The sequence below is a fragment of the Danio rerio genome, chromosome 12 (genome assembly GCF_052040795.2).
Source record: "Danio rerio strain M-AB ecotype USA chromosome 12, GRCz13ab, whole genome shotgun sequence".
Taxonomy (NCBI): Eukaryota; Metazoa; Chordata; class Actinopteri; order Cypriniformes; family Danionidae; genus Danio; species Danio rerio.
In genome coordinates this window covers 32,276,225-32,297,500 of record NC_141032.1, presented here as the reverse complement: position 1 = coordinate 32,297,500, position 21,276 = coordinate 32,276,225, and the positions used below count along the sequence as shown (strand labels likewise).

Here is a 21,276-nt window from a genome sequence, read left to right as displayed (position 1 = left end):
GTGAACATTTCGGATTCCAAGATAGATGAGATAATGTACTAGTCAGCTCTTGCTGATGTGAAACAGAAAGGTCTAGCAAGAAACACATCTGTGGAGTGAGAGGAAGAGACAGATTTAATTACAAACATTAAAAGAAGTGAATAGATAAACCAGAAGACAGGCAAAAGCACAGTACAGCTCAAGGACGTTTCTCTTGTGCGCTGTTGTCAGGGACATGAATGAGAATTAATGAGCTGATTCAATTACTGTGCAGAATTATAAAAATGCAACATGATAAATGGCAACCAAACATCTCTGAGTCTTACAGAAGCGAATAGCAGCTAATGAATATGGATGCCTTTAGCATCTTCATATCTTGTATTTGCTAATTGTTAAGTGTATGTGAATATGTCAATAGTTACAGTACTAATTGGCACAGAAATAGAATAACCTAGCCATTAAAGAGTTAATGATGACTGAGTTTTACTTGGCCTTGCCATTCCAAATATAGGCTTAGATTACTCTACTGAAAATAATTGAAGTCAACTGAAATGACTTTTGAAAAGGTCTTAATATTGAAAGTCAGTCCTTTCAAAATGTTTTTAAAGAGACTAAGGAGAAAATCATATAAAATGTTGTTTGTTTTGGTATGATTAAGCTTTTGTTTATGATTGCTTATAAATGTTTATAATTGAATAAAAGTTTTCTTTCTCATCACACAACTTCATAATATATCTTTAGAAGACTTTGGAAAAATTACTCTCTCTGGTTTAGTGAAAATTGTAACATGCTTGCTTGATGTACAGGAATGCACCTCAGTGGTTCTGTGCGTCAAACATGCTCATGCTTTTATTTACTTTTTTTTCCCTCTATAAATGTTTTGATGCATCAGAGTTTTGATTGAATAGACATTCAGTGGAGATTGAAAATGAAATAAAAAGTTGCTATTTTCTATGCCAATATATTGCTAGGAATTAGTCTTGGAACACAATGTAAATACAGAAGAGTCAAGCTTTAAATAGAAACATTATCCAAACAAGTTGGTAATTTTTAGGTGAATTTATAATGGTCTTATCCTTTTAATGATCTCTTCTAAGCAAAGCTTAGTTCCCTCCAGACACTGAGATTGACTAATTGGATTTTAAAAAATGGTAAAACTCAACAGTTTAACAGCAGGGAAAGTTAGTCATTTTTTATGGAGTAGAGTGTTCCTTTTAAAATGATTGATGATTGTTTAATTATCACCATGCTAAAGATAAAGACGTCTATATCAGTACAGAAACAAGAAAAACTAAATATATTACATTTATCATGGTGTGTTTACATAGCTCCACCTTTTCTATCATGGATTAGCTTTGATTAGCTCGTTCTTCAGTGTAAGTGTCACTTTTCGTTGAACAGCGCTGAATGTTAGAACCAATCACAGTCATTGCTCTCGAGAAGGTAAACACAATGGCCAGCCGTAGGTCTTTTGTAGTTATTCCTGTTGTTATTTTTTGGTATTTATCTCTAGGAAATCACTGAAGGCAACTATATTATGTTATCATAATGATCTAAGGTGGCTATAAGATCATAACTGTATTGTGCATTTACAGCGTGGCCATCTTCATCTTTATAAACGCACAAAAACTTCATTAACATTATAGCAGACTGTTAAAAGCTCATTCTCAGCCACTAGACCTTTCTGATAGGTTATTCAAGTGTTATCAAGTGACATGTTAAGTGAATGTTGTGGGACTGCTATACAGGAGTAATTATTATGGTTTATAGATAGCGATATTTAGTGTTTTTTTATTTTAGCATTTTATTTTTAAAGCATGGTTGTAAAGCACGATCGCTGTTATGAATGTATTTAAACATGTGCTTGTTTGTTGTAAAAAGTCATAATGATAACAAAAAATACGAAATTGTGCATCTCCTGACATCCTCCCACGCAGGTGCAGAACACACACCCTCGGTTCAGACGGCTGCCATTCATTTGGTGTGTTCACAAGCAACTTTTTAGGCCTGATGAGAGCTAGCGTGAGCTGACAACAAAGTTGGCTTTTCGTCGGCACTAATTTGGCATTGCCTTTGTGTATTCTGGCCCTTGTAAATAATGTTGGTTCACTCCAACATACTTAAGCAACACCAATTTGCAATAGCTACTAGCGCTACCTAGAGCCTACTAGAGCTGTCATATAGCTACCCCCTTTCCAGTTGTACACATTTGTTGCTCTGCAAAGCTCAGCTTCACATGAGAATGACTAAAAGCTTGTACTTTAACGTTTGCAGCACGGGATGCACATACATGTTTTTTAAAGCGCGAATGACACTGCGTGCTTCTGTGTGTGTGTGTGTGCGGGGCACATACAAGCATGCGGTCAGCATTTGGTCTCATTTGTACACTGAGACTAGCAGAGCACACGCATCTAAAGTCATCTTAACATGATCGCTTTAATGGTCAAATAGGTGTCAAAACGCTGTGTTTAGAGATTATTCATATTAACCCTTATTTGTGTAATAAACAAACAAGTTGAGAATCAAAAAACATGTAAAAAGAAATTTCATCAATTTCATCTTATTAATCAAACAAGAAAAGGAGAAAATCCCTCACTGCTCCTGACTGAAGGACTTTTGTAGCTAAAGTGTTTTTCTGACAGTGAAGATGCTTAAAGCACAGTTTGTTTCATATTTTTTATTCTATTGTATTTGTTTCTCTTTGCTTTGCAGGGAGGAAAATAACTGTATATATGCAGTTGAAGTCAGAGTTATTAGCCCTCTTGAATTATTAGCGACCCTTTCCCCACAATTTTAATTTAAAGGAAAGATTTTTTTTCAACCCATTTCTGAATATAATAGTTTTAATAAATCATTTCTAATAACTGATTTATTTTATCTTTGTTGTGATGAAAGCACATAATATTTTACTAGATATTTTTCAAAATACAAACATTTCGATTAAAGTGCAATTTAAAGGCTTAATTAGGCTAATTAGGCAGGTCATTGTATAACAGTTTCTTCTGCAGACAATCAAAAATATTTATTGCTTAAGGGGGCTAATAATATTGACCTTAAGGTTTTTAAAATATTTAAACCTGCTTTTATTCTATCCAAAATAAAACAAATAAGCCTTTCTCCAGAAGAAAAATATTATAGGAAATACTGCTAAAATTCCTTGCTCTGTAAACATAATTTGGGAAATATTTATTTAAAAAAAAAAAAAATTCACAGGAGGGCGAATAATTTTGACTTCAACCGATAATCGTTTTGAATAATTGTGATTATAATTATGACCAAAACAATCGTAATTATGATTTTTCCCAAAATCAAGCAGCCCTAACAGCTACTACAATATTTTTCTCAAAAAGGCAGGACAGAGGATCCCTTCTATTGATGTCCTTGTTGAACTCGCCCTGAGAATTGTTTGCCTTTTTGTGAGCATGTTCAATAAAGAGTGTGTCTGTGGAATATTGAGGTCATTGTTTATAAGGATGCATCTCTTCAAGTCGGCATCAACAAACAATAGGCCCTGTCTGGGCAAACAATGCTGCCAGCTTACTGTGGTTAATGTGGCCTGTGACACATACAAACCCTGAGTATTTCACGGTGATGCAATACGGATCCTTGCGCTGTCACTCTATGGACCCGATGGTTCTGTTTGCTGGCCTGAGGGAGAGGCGGCTAATTGGTTGGGCCTGTGTCATGAGCACGTTTGCAGCAGTGAATCATTGTGGATCTGCTCCCACACAAGCCTGTGTCCATATGGCTATAAGTAATCACAGAAACCGATTTCATCGTTGTGCCTACTTGTACTAAAACAGCACTTTCGCAAAGCTTCAGACTTTTTTTTTAACGCATAGTATTGTATTGTTTGTCCTTTGGGCTGAATTTGATGTGGTCCTTTGATGTTATTTTTCAGGTTGACTGAGCCGTCTGGATACCTAACAGATGGTCCCATCAACTACAAGTTTAAAACGAAGTGCACCTGGCTGATTGAGGGCTAGTAAGTGTCATTTTGTCATTTTCGCACCAAAGTTTAAACATGTTTTGTTGTGCCCACACTTTCTTCTTGCATAACCCCTATTTAAATACACTTCGGCAGCCCTTACAAGGGTGTTTTCTTCTGTGTTGGGTTACCAGAAAAGGCTCGGAGGAGCACATTCTGCCTTGAGCCCATCAGACTTGGCAGAAATGAGTCTGCTGTAATATGTTCTCATAATGGATTACGCAGCCAGCAACACATTCTTAAGCGTTATGTCATCATCTTTGTTTTACAGCCCAAATGCAGTCCTGAGGTTACGTTTTAACCATTTTGCGACCGAATGTAGCTGGGACCACATGTATGTCTACGACGGAGATTCTATTTATGCTCCATTAGTAGCTGTCTTCAGGTGAGTGTGTATCTCAAAAATGCTCATATTTAAGCCTTTTTTGGGATGCCAATTATACAAGTATAAGGATGCCCCTTTGAGAAAATATATAGGCATAAAGGCCTTTTGCTAATTTTATTTTAATTGTGATATTATTGAGACATGTTTTCAAAATCACTGTTTAAATGATCTGTTTTTTAAATTTTTTTATTTGACAGTGTGTCAGGTTAAATAAATATATATTTATTTATGCATTTGATTTACCAGCAGCCAATGAAGGCATTTGTAATGTGCTATACAATTTATTTTTCAAATAGAGTTCATTTGAACTTTTCGTTAATAAGAATTAATTAGAAAAAAAAAATGTTTTTTACAATTAAAATGGCATCACATTTATTTACATATTTAATAATATGTATCTGAATCAACAAATCAAAAAAAAAATTTTTCTGTAAAAGTTCCGGAGCATGCAAAACAATGCATTAAGAAATAATTGCTTTAAACATGATAAATGTGGAACATAACATAGGGCTGAGCGATTTGGCCTACAATCAAAATCTCGATTAATTGAACATTTTAACTTGTTTACAATTAATGATTGCTTATTATATTTGTTTATTTTAAGAATTGACATAGTTCACTGACAAGTTTTGTTCTTGATATTTTATTACTTTCACAATTAAAGGAAACACTATATACTGTCAATGATTTTTCATTGAACATCAGTGCTAAACAACTGAAGTTAAAAACGCACATTAACTAAAACTTTTCTAATAAAAAAAGTGAAAATAAATAACTTGTACTTTTGGAAATAAATAAAATAATTTTTAGTATTTTTCATTTTAAACATAGAAAAGTCTCTTAAATAAAATAACTCTTGTATATCCTGTAAATAATATTTTAAACAGTGCATTTCTTGCATTTTCTGTAAACAAATATTTTAATGTAACGGAAAAAAAGGCCCTCTCAATGCATCTCAGGCGCACCTTTCAATCATTGTCAACGTAGTGCAAAGTAAGGCACAAGAATGGGTCCATCATCCTTCATGACCAGAGATCAGATGTGCCTGCAAAGTGGCTGCAGAAGTATAAACCAGTCTCAGCCTAACAGAGCTGGGTCACGTGACTTCACACGTGGTAGAGAAAGTAATTGAAAAAACCAACCTGGAAAAATTTGGGGATGTGTGTTGCTTGCGTTTTTTGTCGTAAAAGCATCATTTTCAAAGAAATGCCTCATACTCGTTTTTTTATTTTGACGCGCTGCATCAAAATCTTCTCCACCAAGTAGACTGGCACTTTTGTTCACACGGCCGGAGCTGCTGAAGTAACTGTAAACACCACTTGGAGCTGCTTAAGTGCAAAACAGTGGAGGTGATTCCAGTTTCACTTTCATTCAGTGAAGAAGATGATTCACCGAGGCAATGGGCAGGTATAAGATGCTGACGATATGATAACCTTGGATGAACATACCATGATTTCAAGGTATCAAGGTATTGTGATTACTGCTCTAAAATAAGTTCTTTTCAGATGTCTGGGTAAAAAAAAAAGACTTTTTTGCCCATTGAACACAATATATTTTATTTTAGGAAACAATTGTAGTATTTTGGAAGGGTAAACATGTCAGGCTTAATAGTTTAAAAATATCATTGACTTTTACCCTCTTCACTAGTTTCAGAAACAGATTTATTTACAACAAATAAAAAATACATAAAAAAGCCTTACATAAAACTTATATGTAGGGAACGGTATAACAGAAAATGTTCGCAAAACAAAAAATAAATCACCTGGGTTTGAATGCAGAAAAACATCTAAAAAAATGCTGATGATAAACATGAGAGAAAAGTGTTCTGGTGTGTACGAGCCTTTACAAAGACTTTGTGAAGTATTTTCCTTTTGTCTCAAATTTTCCATATACTCTTTAACACTCTTCTGTCCCAGTTTGAAAAGCTCTGTCCTCAAATACAGGAAAGTTTCACTTTACTGCATGACAAATGAAATTAGCTACCACTTCTATGAGAAAGACTAAACAACCATTTCTAACCAGCTTTTTTTCTGTAATTGTTTCACAGTGGTCTCATTGTCCCTGAAGTGAAAGGGAACGAGACTGTCCCTGAAGTGGAGACCAACTCAGGCTTCGCACTCCTGCACTTTTTTAGTGATGCTGCCTACAACCTGACAGGATTTGAAATCTTCTACTCGTGAGTATTTCATCATACTTACAGCACAACAGAGCTAATGACACTGCACATCAACACTATTTTCATTGTCCTCCCACTGTTCCAAACCCATAAGACGTTTTTTTTTATATATATATGTATTTGGGAACACTAATAAAGATATTTTTATTCAAATTCAGAAAGTTAATTTAAAGCTAAAAAAAATAAAATCCATTTGATTTAAGAGGTTTCATTGAAATCCTCTGGAGATACTTGTTTGCTTTAGAAGATGAACTGATTTAACTTGGACTTCAATTTCCATACAATCTTTGATCAGAGATTATAAACAGAAGCTCAATTATGTCTCGTTATTCAGAGAAGAGTTATTTCAGAAAGGGAGAGAAAGTTCTCAGATTTCATTAAAAATATCTTCATTTATGTTCATCTTTGGAACATTGATTAAGATACATTTATTAAAATTAGAGATAGTTCTGTTGATGTGCAAATGATACTCAAAATGCAAGCATCCTCAACCAAAGGAAAATGTTTTTACTACAAATAAAAACCTAGTAGGTTTGATATGTAGCCATGTACGTATTTAATAATGTCTAATGACTAATATATAGTGTGTCAAAAACCCATCTCAGATGTTTACATATTGTCAACTCAACTGGTGCATGTAAGCAATTAGGTTTTGTTTTTTAAGGGTGCTTTCACACCTAGATGTTTGTTTCAGAACTTGACGCGTTTGCCCCATTAGCGCGGTTTTATTGGCCATATGTGAATTCCACAATCGCACTCTGATCCATGTCAAATCAATCGGTCACCTGAATGATTTGGTCTCTGCCCAATTGAAACAAACTCTGAAGCGATTCAGTTAGGGAAAAAGATATACGATCCAACAAACTAACTATATCACAGTGGCAATATCACAGTATTATGGATGTGTAATTGGCATATATATGACTACAAGAAGAGAAAATGATGAGTAGGGGGAGATATCATTCCTACTGGTAAAAGTGGGTTATATGTTGAATACTAAAGTGAAGGCATGCTGTCTAACTGAACTAATAAAATGCATACAGTTGAATTCAGAATTATTAGCCCCCGTTTATTTTTTCCCCCAATTTCTGTTTAACAAAGAGAAGATTTTTTTCAACACATTTCTGAACATAATAGTTTTAATTACTTAGTCCTAATAACTAGTTAAATTTATCTTTGTCATGATGACAGTAAATAATATGAAACTAGTTATTTTTCAAGACACTTCTACACAGCTTAAAGTGACATTTAAAGGCTTAACTAGGTTCATTAGGTTAACTAGGCAGGATAGGGTGATTAGGCAAACCATTGTATAACAATGGTTTGTTCTGTAGATTATCGAAAAAAATATAAAGCTTAAAGGGGCTAATAATTTTACCCTTAAAATGTTTTTAAAAAATAAAAAACTGCTTTTATTCTAAAACAAATCAATATTTCCCCAGAAGAAAAATATTATCTATATTGAATATAAAATTCAAAGGTGGCTACTAATTCTGACTTCAACTGTACAATATCATTAACTTTTTGGTTTACTTGAATTCTGATATATAATGAATTAATATATATTTTACAACCCTTGACAATTAAAATGAGGGTATGTATGAGAAAATCTTACCTCTAATTTATATTTAGTGATGACTGTGTCTGTGAGTTTCATCATATAAAATTAAAGTGCAACTTTTTACGTATAATTTCTCATTTCTCGTCGTCATAAATTAAAACAATGACATTTGACAGCTGAGTGCAATCATGGAAAATAAAACAAACTCTGAACAAAGGGAAAAGAGTTTACTCGGACATGACTTAAAAACCAAACTTAATTAAGGTTAGTGGGCCGAAGGTAAATATAGTTACCATGGGTAATTTCCTAATTTATTTTATAATATTTAAAAATTACTGGAAAACATTGCTTTATATTAACTATTACAGTATTTTGTTTGACGTTTTATAATGAACTCATTACAGTAAAAACAAGACAATCTCATTTATAACAGAATTGCATTTATAACAGAATTCTTCTGAACTCGGGTGTGCACCCGTAAACCGTACCCGAGTCCGCCTGAAAGAGGTGGTCTGGGGTATGGTTCATGCGAACTCTGGCATTGTTCACTTCTGATGTGAATGCAATCATACAAAATCACGGAAGTGAACCGCCAACTGTACAACAAACTATCGTTTTCATAACATTCGTTCGTGTTTGTGTGTGTGTGTGTGTGTGTGTGTGTGTGTGTGTGTGTGTGTGTGTGTGTGTACGTTTCGTACCTTGGTGATACACGCGGGACTGAGCCAGGGCAAACACAGTGATACACAGTAATGTCTGCTTGTCTCCTCCAAAAACAGCTTCTGCAGACACTGTGTGATGTTCTGAATGTTTATAATGTTTGCGGCAGATGGATGCGAGTCGCTTTCTGTATGTCCGAAACCAAAAGCTTCAGTTAAAGCAGAATGACCGCGATGTGCGGAAGTCTTTCCATTTCGGCGCTTGCTTTCGTCACCGTCACATAGAAATGGCCGTAAACAAAACAGCAGCTCGATGACGCAAGCGTACCGGGGTTCAGAAGGAAAAAAGACAGTATGAACACAAACTAACCGATGAGGTGGCAGGGGGAGAAAATCGAACTTGGGTATGGTCCAGGCAAATGAACCAAGTGTGAAAGCACCCTAAGTGTGTTTTCCTTTCCAATTGTGCATAGGATGTTGTGCATGTTAAGGGAAAACTGGAAAAAAGCCAATTTTTACTGAATATCTATGACATTTCAAAGGCTAATGCCATGCTGCAGACCAGATGTACATGCAAGCTGAGACCGCATGCCTGCTTTATTATGTTTACCCTTAACCTTAAGTGCATGTGTCTGCAGCCAGATATATTGCACATTATACCAACCCTTTTATTAATGGACTTTCCCCCTCTTTGCTTAACAATCTTGTTTCTTTATCTCTCCCTCAACAGAATCAACTCATGTCCAAATAACTGCTCTGGCCACGGGAAGTGTTCCTCGGGGAACTCGATAGCGAGTCGTGTGTATTGTGACTGTGAGAACTTCTGGAAGGGTGAGGCCTGTGACATCCCGTACTGCAGAAACAACTGTGGCAGCCCTGATCATGGCTACTGCGACTTCTCCGGAGAGAAACTCTGCGTGTGCAACGACAGCTGGCAAGGTACTGCTCTTTTCCACTCTCGTTTCCTCCCCCTCCACAGGACGCTTGAAAATCTGAGACCTTTCCAGACCTTCCCAACAGAGCATTGCGTCTTAGGTAGTTTTGGTCATTTATGTAGGTTGTCTCCCTCTGGTGTTGATTGTGTGATAGTGGATTTGTCACCTCTGCATCACTTTAGCATCCTTATTATCAGGCTTTTTATACAGTGTCACAAAGTGTCAAAGCACAATTGACACTGACAGCTTCTCATGCCAGGAGAGAAAGGAAATATACTGATATAATGATAACTATAGGAAGCTTGCAGATTCTCTTTTTAATGTCTGCATGAACTGGAAGTTGCGACCATTATTTTCATATTATGACAGAAAAATGGTGTATTAAATGAGAAAACAGGCTTGTTTTTTTCTATTGCAAGCTAATTGGCTGTAGTAAAGTAAGCAGTTTTTATTCAGAAAGATTGGGATTGTAGCGACACAGTGGCGCAGTAGGTAGTGCTGTCGCCTCACAGCAAGAAGGTCGCTGGGTCGATGGTTCGACCCTCGGCTCGACTCGGCTCAGTTGGCGTTTCTGTGTGGAGTTTGCATGTTCTCCCTGTGATCGCGGTGGTTTCCTCCGGTTGCTCCGGTTTTCCCCACAGTCCAAAAACACGTGGAGACATACGGTACAGGTGAATTGGGTCGGCACTTCAGCGAAATGGTTTGCGGCTGGAAGTGCATCTGCTGCGTAAAAATGTGCTGGATAAGTTGGCGGTTCATTCTGCTGTGGCGACCCCAGATTAATAAAGGGACTAAGCCGACAAGAAAATAAATGAATGAATGAATGAAAGGTTGGGATTGTGTATATTAGCAAAGAAAATAATTCATCAAAATTGTAAGTCACCTGTTTTGAAACCTGGATTAGGAGTTTAAAGCTATATGTTGCCCATGGAACAATTGAGATATGGGTTGGCAAACAAATAAAACATATTATTCAAAATCTGGAATCTAGTTAGGCTTTATATTAGTAATGCTGACTTTAATGTTGAGTTGTGGTGCCTACACACTTCTCTGTAAATTATATATATAAAGAAAGATTGAGACGAGGGTTTCTTGCGAAGTATTGCAACCTAGCAGGCACCTCCTGCTCACCATTTCTGTTTGTTGTCAAAATTGGCAGTTGGAGAGGCGTGGTTATGTATGTTAGACAGATAGTCGTAATCTAAGAATTTAACTGAAAACAACCAGTTCATTTTTAGATTTTAATTTTAGATTACAAGAGCACACACATTTTTCGTAATGACAAGTACACATGAATTGTTCACCACAAAAAAAAAAAAAAAAACCCTCAAAAACATATGGTTAGTTTTGATTTCATTTGTGCTTTAAAGGACATATTCTCATTTTCATAGTTTTTTGGTGTAGGATAACAGACACATCATGAATGTTCAACCTCTTGTGTTTAATTTTGTTTGTTTTACTTTTAAACAATTTAAATGCTGTATAGTGATGTGCATATCGGCATTGCTGTTATTACAATTATATTGTTTTAACTATAATAATAAAGTTTTACTTCATCTAATATGATATAACGATATATATATAAAAAAAAAAAAAAAAAAAAAAATATATATATATATATATATATATATATATATATATATATATATATATATATATATATATATATATATATATATATATATATATATATAAAATTATTTTTTAGCTTTTTTGCTGAAATTAAAACCCCTGTTAAATAAGGGACTAAGCAGAAGGAAAATGAATAATTGAAAGAACAAAAAAAGGTGCCATGTTTTCAGAAATATTCATAAAAATATTTTGAGAATATTTGGTGGAGGAACCCTGATCAAAACATTTGCTCTAAATGGCAATATTTACTTATACTTTTTTTTTAGAAATATTATCAAACCTTATTAAAACAAACTTTAGCATTTCACTCAAACCCCTACATTTTAACTTCAGTAAATCTAGAGAAACTTTTTTTTTTTCATAGCTGTATATTCATTATTGCCCACAAAGCCTCAGCTCTCTCATGATCCTTCAGAAGTTTACAAACCCTCTTTTTTACATTTACCCTGGCCTGTTCACTATGCAAGCATTTACCTCGCTTTTTTCTTCTCAGGTCCGGACTGCTCGCTCACAGTGCCCTCCACAGAGTCTTACTGGATCATGTCCGCTATGAAGCCTTTTGGCGCATCGCTGGGAAGAGCATCTCATAAAGCGGTGGTGCAGGAAAAGGTCATGTGGGTTGTCGGCGGCTACACGTTTAACTACAGCAACTTTCAGATGATTCTCAAGTAAGTAGTAATGCACAGTACTCTACAGCAGAACACTACTTATTTGTACTAGGCTGAGCCGCAGACGCGCTTCCATTCAATGACTACCTTTACATGGACACCAATAATCAAGTTATTTGCAGTCATTTAAGACAATAATATGATTATGGTATTTATTTCAGTTTTTTTTATGCTTCTTTCATGTTCCTGTTTTACTTGTTATAGTGCATAGTATGGTTGATGCCATTATGTAATAATTTGATGTTAGTTTCTGCTGCTATTTTCTTCATCATGGCTTACGTGATTTTGGGCATTTCGTTTTTTTAATTTAGCGATTTGTGATTTGTCACACTATGCGTACAAATAGATGACGGTGGTTACAATTTCTCAAGCAATAGGCCATCTCTGCCATTTCATTGACTTACTTTTCTTCCAGAATTTTCAGCATAGATTTAGTTTCCCGCTTCCATCAAAAATGTAATGTGCATTTATTGCATGAGGCCATACACCCAAAACACTTCACAATCATGAGGGTGGTCTCTCCACACCTACAACAGTGTGCAGCATCCACTTGGATGATGCGACCGCAGCCACAGGACAAGGGCGCCAGTGCACTCACCACACCGGCTATAGGCTAATTCAGTGGATGTGGATAATTGGGAGGCCATGATGGGTAAGGGCCAATGGAGGGAATTTGGCCAGGACACTAGGATTACACTCCAACACTTTACGAGAAGTAATGGGATTTTTAATGACCACAGAGAGTCAGGTTTAATGACCACCTCTCTGAAAGATGGCGCCCATTGAAATTAGTGTCCCCTTCACTATACTGGGGCATTAGGACTCACACAGACCATGAGTTGAGTGACCACTTCCACTTCCAACAGCAACCTAGTTTTCCCATATGGTTTCCCATCCAGGTACTAACTAGGCTTATCCCTGCTGAGCTTCAGTGAGTAACTGGTCTTGGGCTGCAGGGTGATATAGCTGTGGCTCTCTTGCTCTCTCTTGCTTGAAACCATTCTCATTTATTTTTTATCAAATTCCTGACAACCGTTGTGTGTGCATCCTGTTGCAAAATGTAGCAAAAATTTTTACAAATTGGTAATATTTTGATTAAGGTGTTTACATGTCGCATTCTTACATTTCAACAATGCGACGACAACAGGAATACTCCACATGTCTAATTTTCTATTTAGTTCGAGCTTTAGTTGGATTAAGGTTATCAAACATCACTGTTTACAGGGTAGACTCTTAATCACAGAATTCTCTTGCATTAAAATGAGAAAATTGGTGTTCATTTCAACGTACTCAATGGAAATAATAAAAAAAATAGTACAGAACAGCAGCTCTAGTAATGGAACAAATAATAATTCAGGATGAGCCTGTGGTGGGAGCGTAGTTTGATTTATTTGACAGTTTGAGGGTAGAACCGGTGAGTATGAATATTCTCAGAGGGAAACTCTTTGTGTAGAAAGCGATTCTGACACTGTGGATATGGCATTTCAATTAAAACTCAAACTGTTACTTTTCAAAGAAATTGTTAACTAATTGGAAAATTTGTGCAATTCTAAACCCTTATCAATCTTGGCAAGTTTTTTTTAAATATAACAATTTTGGGTGTGTGATATATGTTATCTATCATAATATTCTAATCCTTATTTCAGCTAAATATTGTTTAACTATTTTTCTCCAAAGAAAAGAAAAGAAAAGAAAAGAAAAAACTCTGCTTTGGTTTATGTCAGCTGCTATTTTTTTTCGTTGCAGTTATAATCTGGAAAGTGGCATTTGGAACACTGTGCCCATCAGTAGCGGACCCCTGCCGAGATACGGACACTCTTTGGCACTATATCGGGTAACATCACTGCTCAAATGTTACAGAACGATTTTTCTTTTTTAAATCTTTAATCTAAATGATTGTAATTAGTGTCAGGATGACAGAGCAAGGCTATTTAGCTGATTACATATTGTAGCTTTTGTTTATGCAATGTAATTCAGACTGCTTAGATTATCTGAGCAAGAGTATCCTGCAACAACACATCTTCTTCTCTGCAATAAATTAAGTAACAATGACAATTTCCACAATTTATGAATGTAATCATTCAGTTTATGGTCCTTGCATTAGCATTTTTACAAATGATGTTGGTTTTGTTATGGGCAATATTTAATAATTGTTTACACTTCCATCATAATTTAATTCCAGCATGAAAATGTACTACAAGTGAAATGTTAAGGCTCAGTGAGATTCATAATTTATGTATAAAATCCATTTAATAAATGGAAATGAATACACTATTCAGCAGGAATGCTTTCCGTTTTCTAAAAGCAAAAGCAGACAAATAAATGCCCCTTTAATATTGTGAAAAATGTATATTGTAAATGAATTCTAGTCTTTTGAACTTTATACATTAAATAATTAATTTACTAAACAGTACATCTGTTTCTAACATTAATAATAAGAAGAAATGTTACTTAACCAAATCAGCATATTAGAATTTTTCGATTTCTGTCGGATCTTGTCACACGAAAGGCTAAATTTGGATGTCATTAAAAACATACAAATTTTAGACTATATTAAATAACAATCATATTTAACTAGTGTGTGCGTGTGCGTGTGTGTGTGTGTGTGTGTGTGTGTGTGTGTGTGTGTGTGTATATGTTAATTAATTATTAGGCTAAATAGGCAGGTTAGGGTTATTAGGTAAGTTATTGTATAACAGTTGTTTGTTCTGTAGACTATCGAAAAAAATATAGCTTAAAGGGGCTAATCATTTTGACCCTAAAATGGTTTTTAAAAATTAAAAACGGCTTTTATTCAAGCCAAAATAAAACAAATGAGACTTTCTCCAGAAGTAAAAATATTATTAGACATAAAATGTTTTTGCTCTGTTAAACATCATTTGGGAAATATTTAAAAAATAACAAAAAAATTCAAAGGGGGGCTAATTTTTCTGACTTCAACTGTATAAGAGACACTTGATTATTTGAGCAATATTGTTATTGAACAGTATTGACCCAGTATAAAGAAAATATACAGAATTAGGTTTATTAATTTTAATCACACGTATTAGCACATTTATTTTGGCTTCATCTAAAATGAATAAATGCAAGCAAAAAAGCCCCATTTTTACCAGATTAAAGCTTTTTCCAGGCCTTTGATTAAATCTGTTTTGTGCTTTTCAGGATGACATCTACATGTTTGGTGGCAAGTTGGAGATGGGTGCCAGTAATGTAACAGATGAACTGTGGGTGTTTAACATACCCAGCATGACGTGGATGCAGAAGTCTCCCAGTGTTCCAGCCCATGGTCAGGTGTATGCTGTGGAGGGCCACTCCGCTCATCTGGTGGAGATGGATAACGGTGATGTGGTGATGGTGGTCATCTTCGGCTACTCCTCCATCTACAGCTACATCAGCAACATTCAGGAGTATAACATCAGTGAGTGACTGAATAAGTGGTATTAAGAATTGTTCATTAGAATTGAAAGGTTATGTATATGCATTATTATTTGAATATTTTTTTATATAGTACTCGTTGAAGGAATGAAGGAAAATTCCATTTTATTTTCTTGGCATGTAAGAGGCTTTTGGGCTGTTAAAACACCCCACTGTTTTCATAGAAACACATTTAACTGTAAATGTTTCATATGAATATTGTTTTCAAAAACTTTGTAGTAGACCATTTATTTACAAGCCTAAAAGTTAAGTGTTGATTTAAAAAAAAAAAGAAGTTTTTTTTTTCTCCATACATGTTTGTTTAATATTCCAATTGAACCTTAAACATAAAATTAGCTTGACCTTTCCATGATCCTTTTAATATTTTATTATTTATTTTTTTGCTTTAGTTATTGTATTAGTTTTTTATATTTATAATGTATTTCTTATTTCAGTTTTAAAACTTCAACTTTGTTAAAAGTTGGATTTTTGGAAAAATCTCACATTGCATGTTATGTTTTGCATAACATGTAATAAAGTACAATATAAATATGACAGAACCTTATAGTCTTTTGGGGTGTGTAACCATATTCAAGTACAGAAATTGAGCTATAAATTAAGCGTAAAATAACATGGTCATCATTATATAGTAATATTTAATAATATCTTTATATTTTAATTTTTAATACATAATCAAATCCAGCAATGTGACTATTGCGATTTTGCAATACCTATGTGCAATACGATATTTTTCAGTTCTAAAATATATATTTTGTAGGGATGCTCCGATCGATCGGCCGAAGATCGGTATTGACTAATAATCGCATTTCATGACTCGATCTATTCTCTGATCTGGCCGATCTCATGAACCGATCTCAAATGTTTGTTTACAATTTACAAGCAGAGGAACATGCATTCAGTTTATGTGCCCAGGTTATGCATTAGCAATGCTACAACACATGAGCAATGCTTCCAAATTGCATTTTCAGTCATTTTTCTTACCATTTTTTAATCTGTTTTATCTGTTTTCTTTTTTTAAAGCTGCTTTTGACCATTACATGTATGCAACACCCTTAATTTATTATCTAAGGTAAGATCTCATACTTATAGGAAAACTGTGCTTATGCAATGGCAAAGTTATATAAAACTCGAAGAATCAGAATCAGTACTCTGTATTGGCTGATCACCATGATAAGGAATTGGTACTCTGTAACAGCTGTAAAAATCCTGATCGGAGCATCCCTAATGTTTTTATTACAATAAAAAAAAAACTCCACTATGTAGCTTACTCAGTTTCCTTTTTTTACAATAGCAACACTGGTTGTATATTTTATTGAAAAAAAAAAACAGGAGATTTTAAAGAGAGACCAAAACGAGAGTAGATTTGTGGGATTATTTCAGAATTTATCTTTCACCAGTAGTCCAGTAGATGGAGCTGTGGTTCTTTAAGAAAAGCAGTGAACGACTAATATTTTTAGAGACTGTGTGGGTCTCAGGCTGAAGCTTTTGGATAATCTGTACCTTTTTTTAAATCCTGTTAAACTCCTGGATCAGGGCATAATCTTTAGTTCTCGAGTGATCTGACAAGTGTTATGAACTCGTATCACAAACCAGATCCTGTTGGAATTAGGTAACTCATTGCTATTCAGCTCTTTATGCAGAAACGCGCTTAAAGGCATAGTTCACAATAAAAAAAATTGTAATATCCTTCACCTGTTACAAATGAGTTTTTTTCCTTCTGCTGAACACAAAAGAAGATATTTTGAAGGAATGCTGGAAACCGGTAGCCAGAATTCCAAACACTTATTTTCCTCCTATGAATGTCAATGGCTGCCAATTTCCAACATTCTTCAAGATATCTTCTTTTATGTTCAACAGAATCACTTGAGGCTGAGCAAATGTTGAGTAAATGTTTTGGGAGAACTATGTCAATATCGGGGGAAAAATCCTAAATGTGCCATTTTTTATTTTACAGTAATTGTGATTTTGTTTCTGTGTACAGGGACAAACACGTGGCTGGTGCCAGAGACCAGAGGAGCGATCGCTCAGGGTGGATATGGCCACAGCAGTGTGTATGATAGAGGCAGCAAAAGTGTGTACGTCCACGGGGGTTACAGATCTCTTCCAGCAAACAAATATGGCCTGGTGGATGATCTTTACCGCTATGAGGTTCAGACCCGCACATGGTAAGAGCGTGCAGATGTATTTAGGGAACAAAAAAAGGCTTGTTGATCTCAGATATAATACAACAACTCGATGATGTTTGATGGGTGTTGCAGGACGATTCTGAGAGAAAGTGGTTACCCACGGTACCTGCATTCATCTGTGCTGCTGGGAGGAACTCTGCTCATCTTTGGAGGAAATACCCATAATGACACCTCTCTTAGCAATGGAGCCAAGTGCTTTTCTGCTGACTTCCTTGCTTATGACATAGGTTTGTACTTTGCACTTTTGACATGCAATACCATTTAAAAATGTAGGATTTATGAATATTTGTATAGAAATTCCTAATGCTTCCTTTGATGAAAAGGACATTTACTCACTCTTTAACATCCAAAACATTGTTTTGTTTTGTTTTTGCTCTTAAGAACTGAATGCACTTAGCATTCTGTTGTGCTCTGGCATTACTTTCATTCACTTTTTATCTCCCATAATATTTACCCCTCAAACATTCATAGAGATTACAAGTCAATCAACCTTAGTATTTGTAAACTACTGCTACTGATTTAAATTCAGGTAAATTTACTGGAATGCTGTTTTGTAGGTCATTTTAAACGGGTATAATTTTTTTGTGTTACCCAATATGGCCAAAACACACCCAACTTTATTTATAACTCTATTTTCAAAGGTGGTTTAATTACTTCCTTACAATAACATCTGTTTAAACGTATATTTATAGACCGTATTTGGGGTCAGTAGGATTTTTAAAATGTTTTAAAATAAGCTTATCCTGCTCACCAAAGCTGCATTTATTTAATCAAAAATACAGTACAAATTCAGTAATTGTCAAATGTTATTGCACTATAAAATAACTGTTCAAAAGTAGTTTATCATTTCATAATATTTAATTCTAGTGATTTTAAAGAGGTAATTTGAGCCTCATTACTGCAGTCTTCAGACTCACATGATCTTTCAGAAATTACTCTAAAACTAATTATTATTATTATTAATATTATTATTATTAATGGTAATAATAATAAAAGCAATAATGACTGGAGTAATAATGTCATTTGAAACTACATACAATAAAAAAGCAGCTATTTAAAATTTGAATAAATATTTAACAATTAATTTTGTTCATTTAATAAATGCAACCTTGACATACAGAATAATTAAAAAAAAAAAAAAAAAAAACCTGAAAAAAATCTGACCCTAAACTTTTGAGCGGTAGTGCATGTATACAACTAGGGTTTGCTTGTTTTGACACATTATTTAAAATATGTTGCTAAGAAAGAGCTAATAATATCTTTCCCGCTTTCCCGACCAGACATTACAAAAAATCTTTAGCGTTTAGCCCTGTATAAGTCTAAAATTTCAATCATAGTGGTCTTAAAAAGGTCTTAAATTTGACTTGGTGAAAGCTGCAGAAAATGTTGAAATGTATGTCACATATATTTTTGTTTGTTATTTTTTATTCTGTTTTCTTCTGCACCTGTAAATACTTAACACTCGAAATACTGAATAAACATGTATTAAGTATGACAATTGTACTTGCCCTTAAACCTTTGCATGGACATGTGCAGTTGTCAGTGGTTTCCCACATTTAAAATCAATTTTAAAGATGTATTGTTTGTCAATATATGGATTTAAGTCAAATCATTAATGTTATGGATATTCCCTAATGAAAAGCAACATTTTCTGGTTTCCTGTGTTTAAAAGTATTCCTAGATATTATTGTCAATATTGATATTATTATCAAATAATACTTTAAGTGGCTCTTCCTTTAATAAAAAAAAAAAAAATCAACTGTTTTACATGTTGGTCTTTCCCAATTAACAATTGATTTGCAAAGTTAATTAATCAAACATTTTAAAAATCTTATCCAGTAACCACCAATGAATAGAGCAAATCTTGAATTAGTCATTTATGTTATTTGGTCAAAAAATGTTCCATTTGTGTATTTTATACAGCATGTGATGAGTGGAAGGTCCTTCCCAAACCCAACTTACACAGAGATGCGAATCGTTTTGGACACACAGCGGTAACCAGCAATGGGTGAGAAGACTGAGTAAACACACATGCTTTCACACACACACTCGTAAAAAGACAAAATTTGATCAAGGGATTTTTACAAGATGTCATATTGGACATACAAGATTAACCCATGCCTTTTTGCTCAAAGGTGAAGACCCCACTCAATGTTTGTAATGCACGAATCCTCTTGTAAAACACTGTAAAACACATTTTACTGGACTGTCATGCTTTTAATGATTCCAGAAAGCTTTTTCATGAAATTAACTTTCTTAAGGCCATTTTTAACAAAGTGACACCAAGAAATATTTTAGATTTCTCATGTATAACACAAAAAAATCTTATTTAATTTATATATTCATTTGTTGGTTGTTTTTAATTGTATATTCTTTATTGAAGTGTTCTTGCCATAAAAATAGCCTTGGTTGCTGACATGGCTTTAAATACAAACTACAACAACAACCACACACTCATGAAATATTGTATCATGCTGAAATTCTTTTATCCTCTTTTCCTTCTAGGTCCATGTATGTGTTTGGGGGGTTCTCCAGTGTCCTTCTCAATGACGTACTGATCTACAGGCCGCCCAGTTGCGAGGCCTTCTTGGGGCAGGATCGCTGCGAGGCCGCAGGCCCTGGCGTGCGCTGCATTTGGAAAAGAGGCCGATGTGTGTCCTGGGAGCCCAGCTTCACTAACAGTGCTACACCTGCTCCATTCTGCCCTGCCAAAGCTGGTAGGTATTTGGAAATGGTTTAGAGGCTCCCCTGCCACCCTCAACTAAAACATTTTCCACCATGCCTAAGCCAAGAAATCAGTCCGTCTTGTGTGTACCGATCTAAGCCCTTGGGTTGGTTTGCTACATTGCTCACTGGCTGTGTTAATGAGAGAGTAATAGCGGGGGAACAAGCTGTCTAAAGCAAGCACAGAGGAGAGTTTCCCACAGCCCTCCTTTGCTCTGCAGGACCGCCAGGCTGTTTGATCTTTTGCCACCTGTCAGAATGCAACCAATCACACAAGACCAGTCGGAATTTAGACTTTGAGCGGGAGTGTGTGGACCTCCAGCCAGTGCAATATTTGGCTTCATTTTGTTTCATTTGAAATTCAATTCCTGGGGTCTTGAGAGGTGCATGCTGGGATAATCCCTGGCAGTGCTGGTCTTGTTTATGGTGTGTGAGTGTCTCAGCTGCTGCTGAGGGTCTCAGGTGCCACAGCACCTATAAAGAAAACAAAACATGACCCTGCAGTTTGAATTTTGTCATAAAAGGATATATACTAAGAAGTAATGTAGAAATGCTTTTAGCAAAAACAAGAGTAAAAAGTAGTCTATTGTATCTATTATAACCAGTTTATTGTTGTGAACTAATTCCTTTTATAAACAAAAAGACTTCAGCCCAGTATTCAGAATCAAAATAAACAGCTGAAGTGTGTGTGTGTGTTGTGTGTGTGTTGTGTGTGTGTTGTGTGTGTGTTGTGTGTGTGTTGTGTGTGTGTTGTGTGTGTGTTGTGTGTGTGTTGTGTGTGTGTGTGTGTGTGTGTGTGTGTGTGTGTGTATATATATTAGTGCTGTCAATCGATTAAAAAAAATTAACTAATTAATCACACCTTTTTTAAAAAATTAATCGCGATTAATCGCATTGAAAATACTGAAACTTGTAATTTTGCCTATTTAAATGTATAATTAATGTAAA

At 35.0% G+C, this 21,276-nt stretch overlaps 1 protein-coding gene and 1 long non-coding RNA gene across 4 annotated transcripts in view; both read left to right on the top strand.

The window, feature by feature from the left end:
- LOC147834503 (uncharacterized) overlaps positions 1-21,276 on the top strand; it is a 755,156-nt gene that overhangs the window by 411,719 nt on the left and 322,161 nt on the right. The window lies entirely within an intron of this gene.
- atrnl1b (attractin like 1b) overlaps positions 1-21,276 on the top strand; it is a 191,197-nt gene that overhangs the window by 49,822 nt on the left and 120,099 nt on the right. For all 3 annotated transcript variants that reach the window (XR_015504231.1, XR_015504232.1, XM_087276489.1), the window contains exons 2-12: positions 3,881-3,964; positions 4,239-4,352; positions 6,400-6,528; positions 9,479-9,687; positions 11,809-11,983; positions 13,730-13,817; positions 15,146-15,401; positions 17,400-17,583; positions 17,677-17,831; positions 19,528-19,612; positions 20,110-20,321. Coding sequence is in view for 1 of the 3 variants with exons in the window: in XM_087276489.1 (XP_087132615.1) it covers positions 3,881-3,964; positions 4,239-4,352; positions 6,400-6,528; positions 9,479-9,687; positions 11,809-11,983; positions 13,730-13,817; positions 15,146-15,401; positions 17,400-17,583; positions 17,677-17,831; positions 19,528-19,612; positions 20,110-20,321 (1,691 nt within the window). In the remaining 2 variants the exon portion in view is untranslated. The remainder of the gene's footprint in view (positions 1-3,880; positions 3,965-4,238; positions 4,353-6,399; positions 6,529-9,478; positions 9,688-11,808; positions 11,984-13,729; positions 13,818-15,145; positions 15,402-17,399; positions 17,584-17,676; positions 17,832-19,527; positions 19,613-20,109; positions 20,322-21,276) is intronic.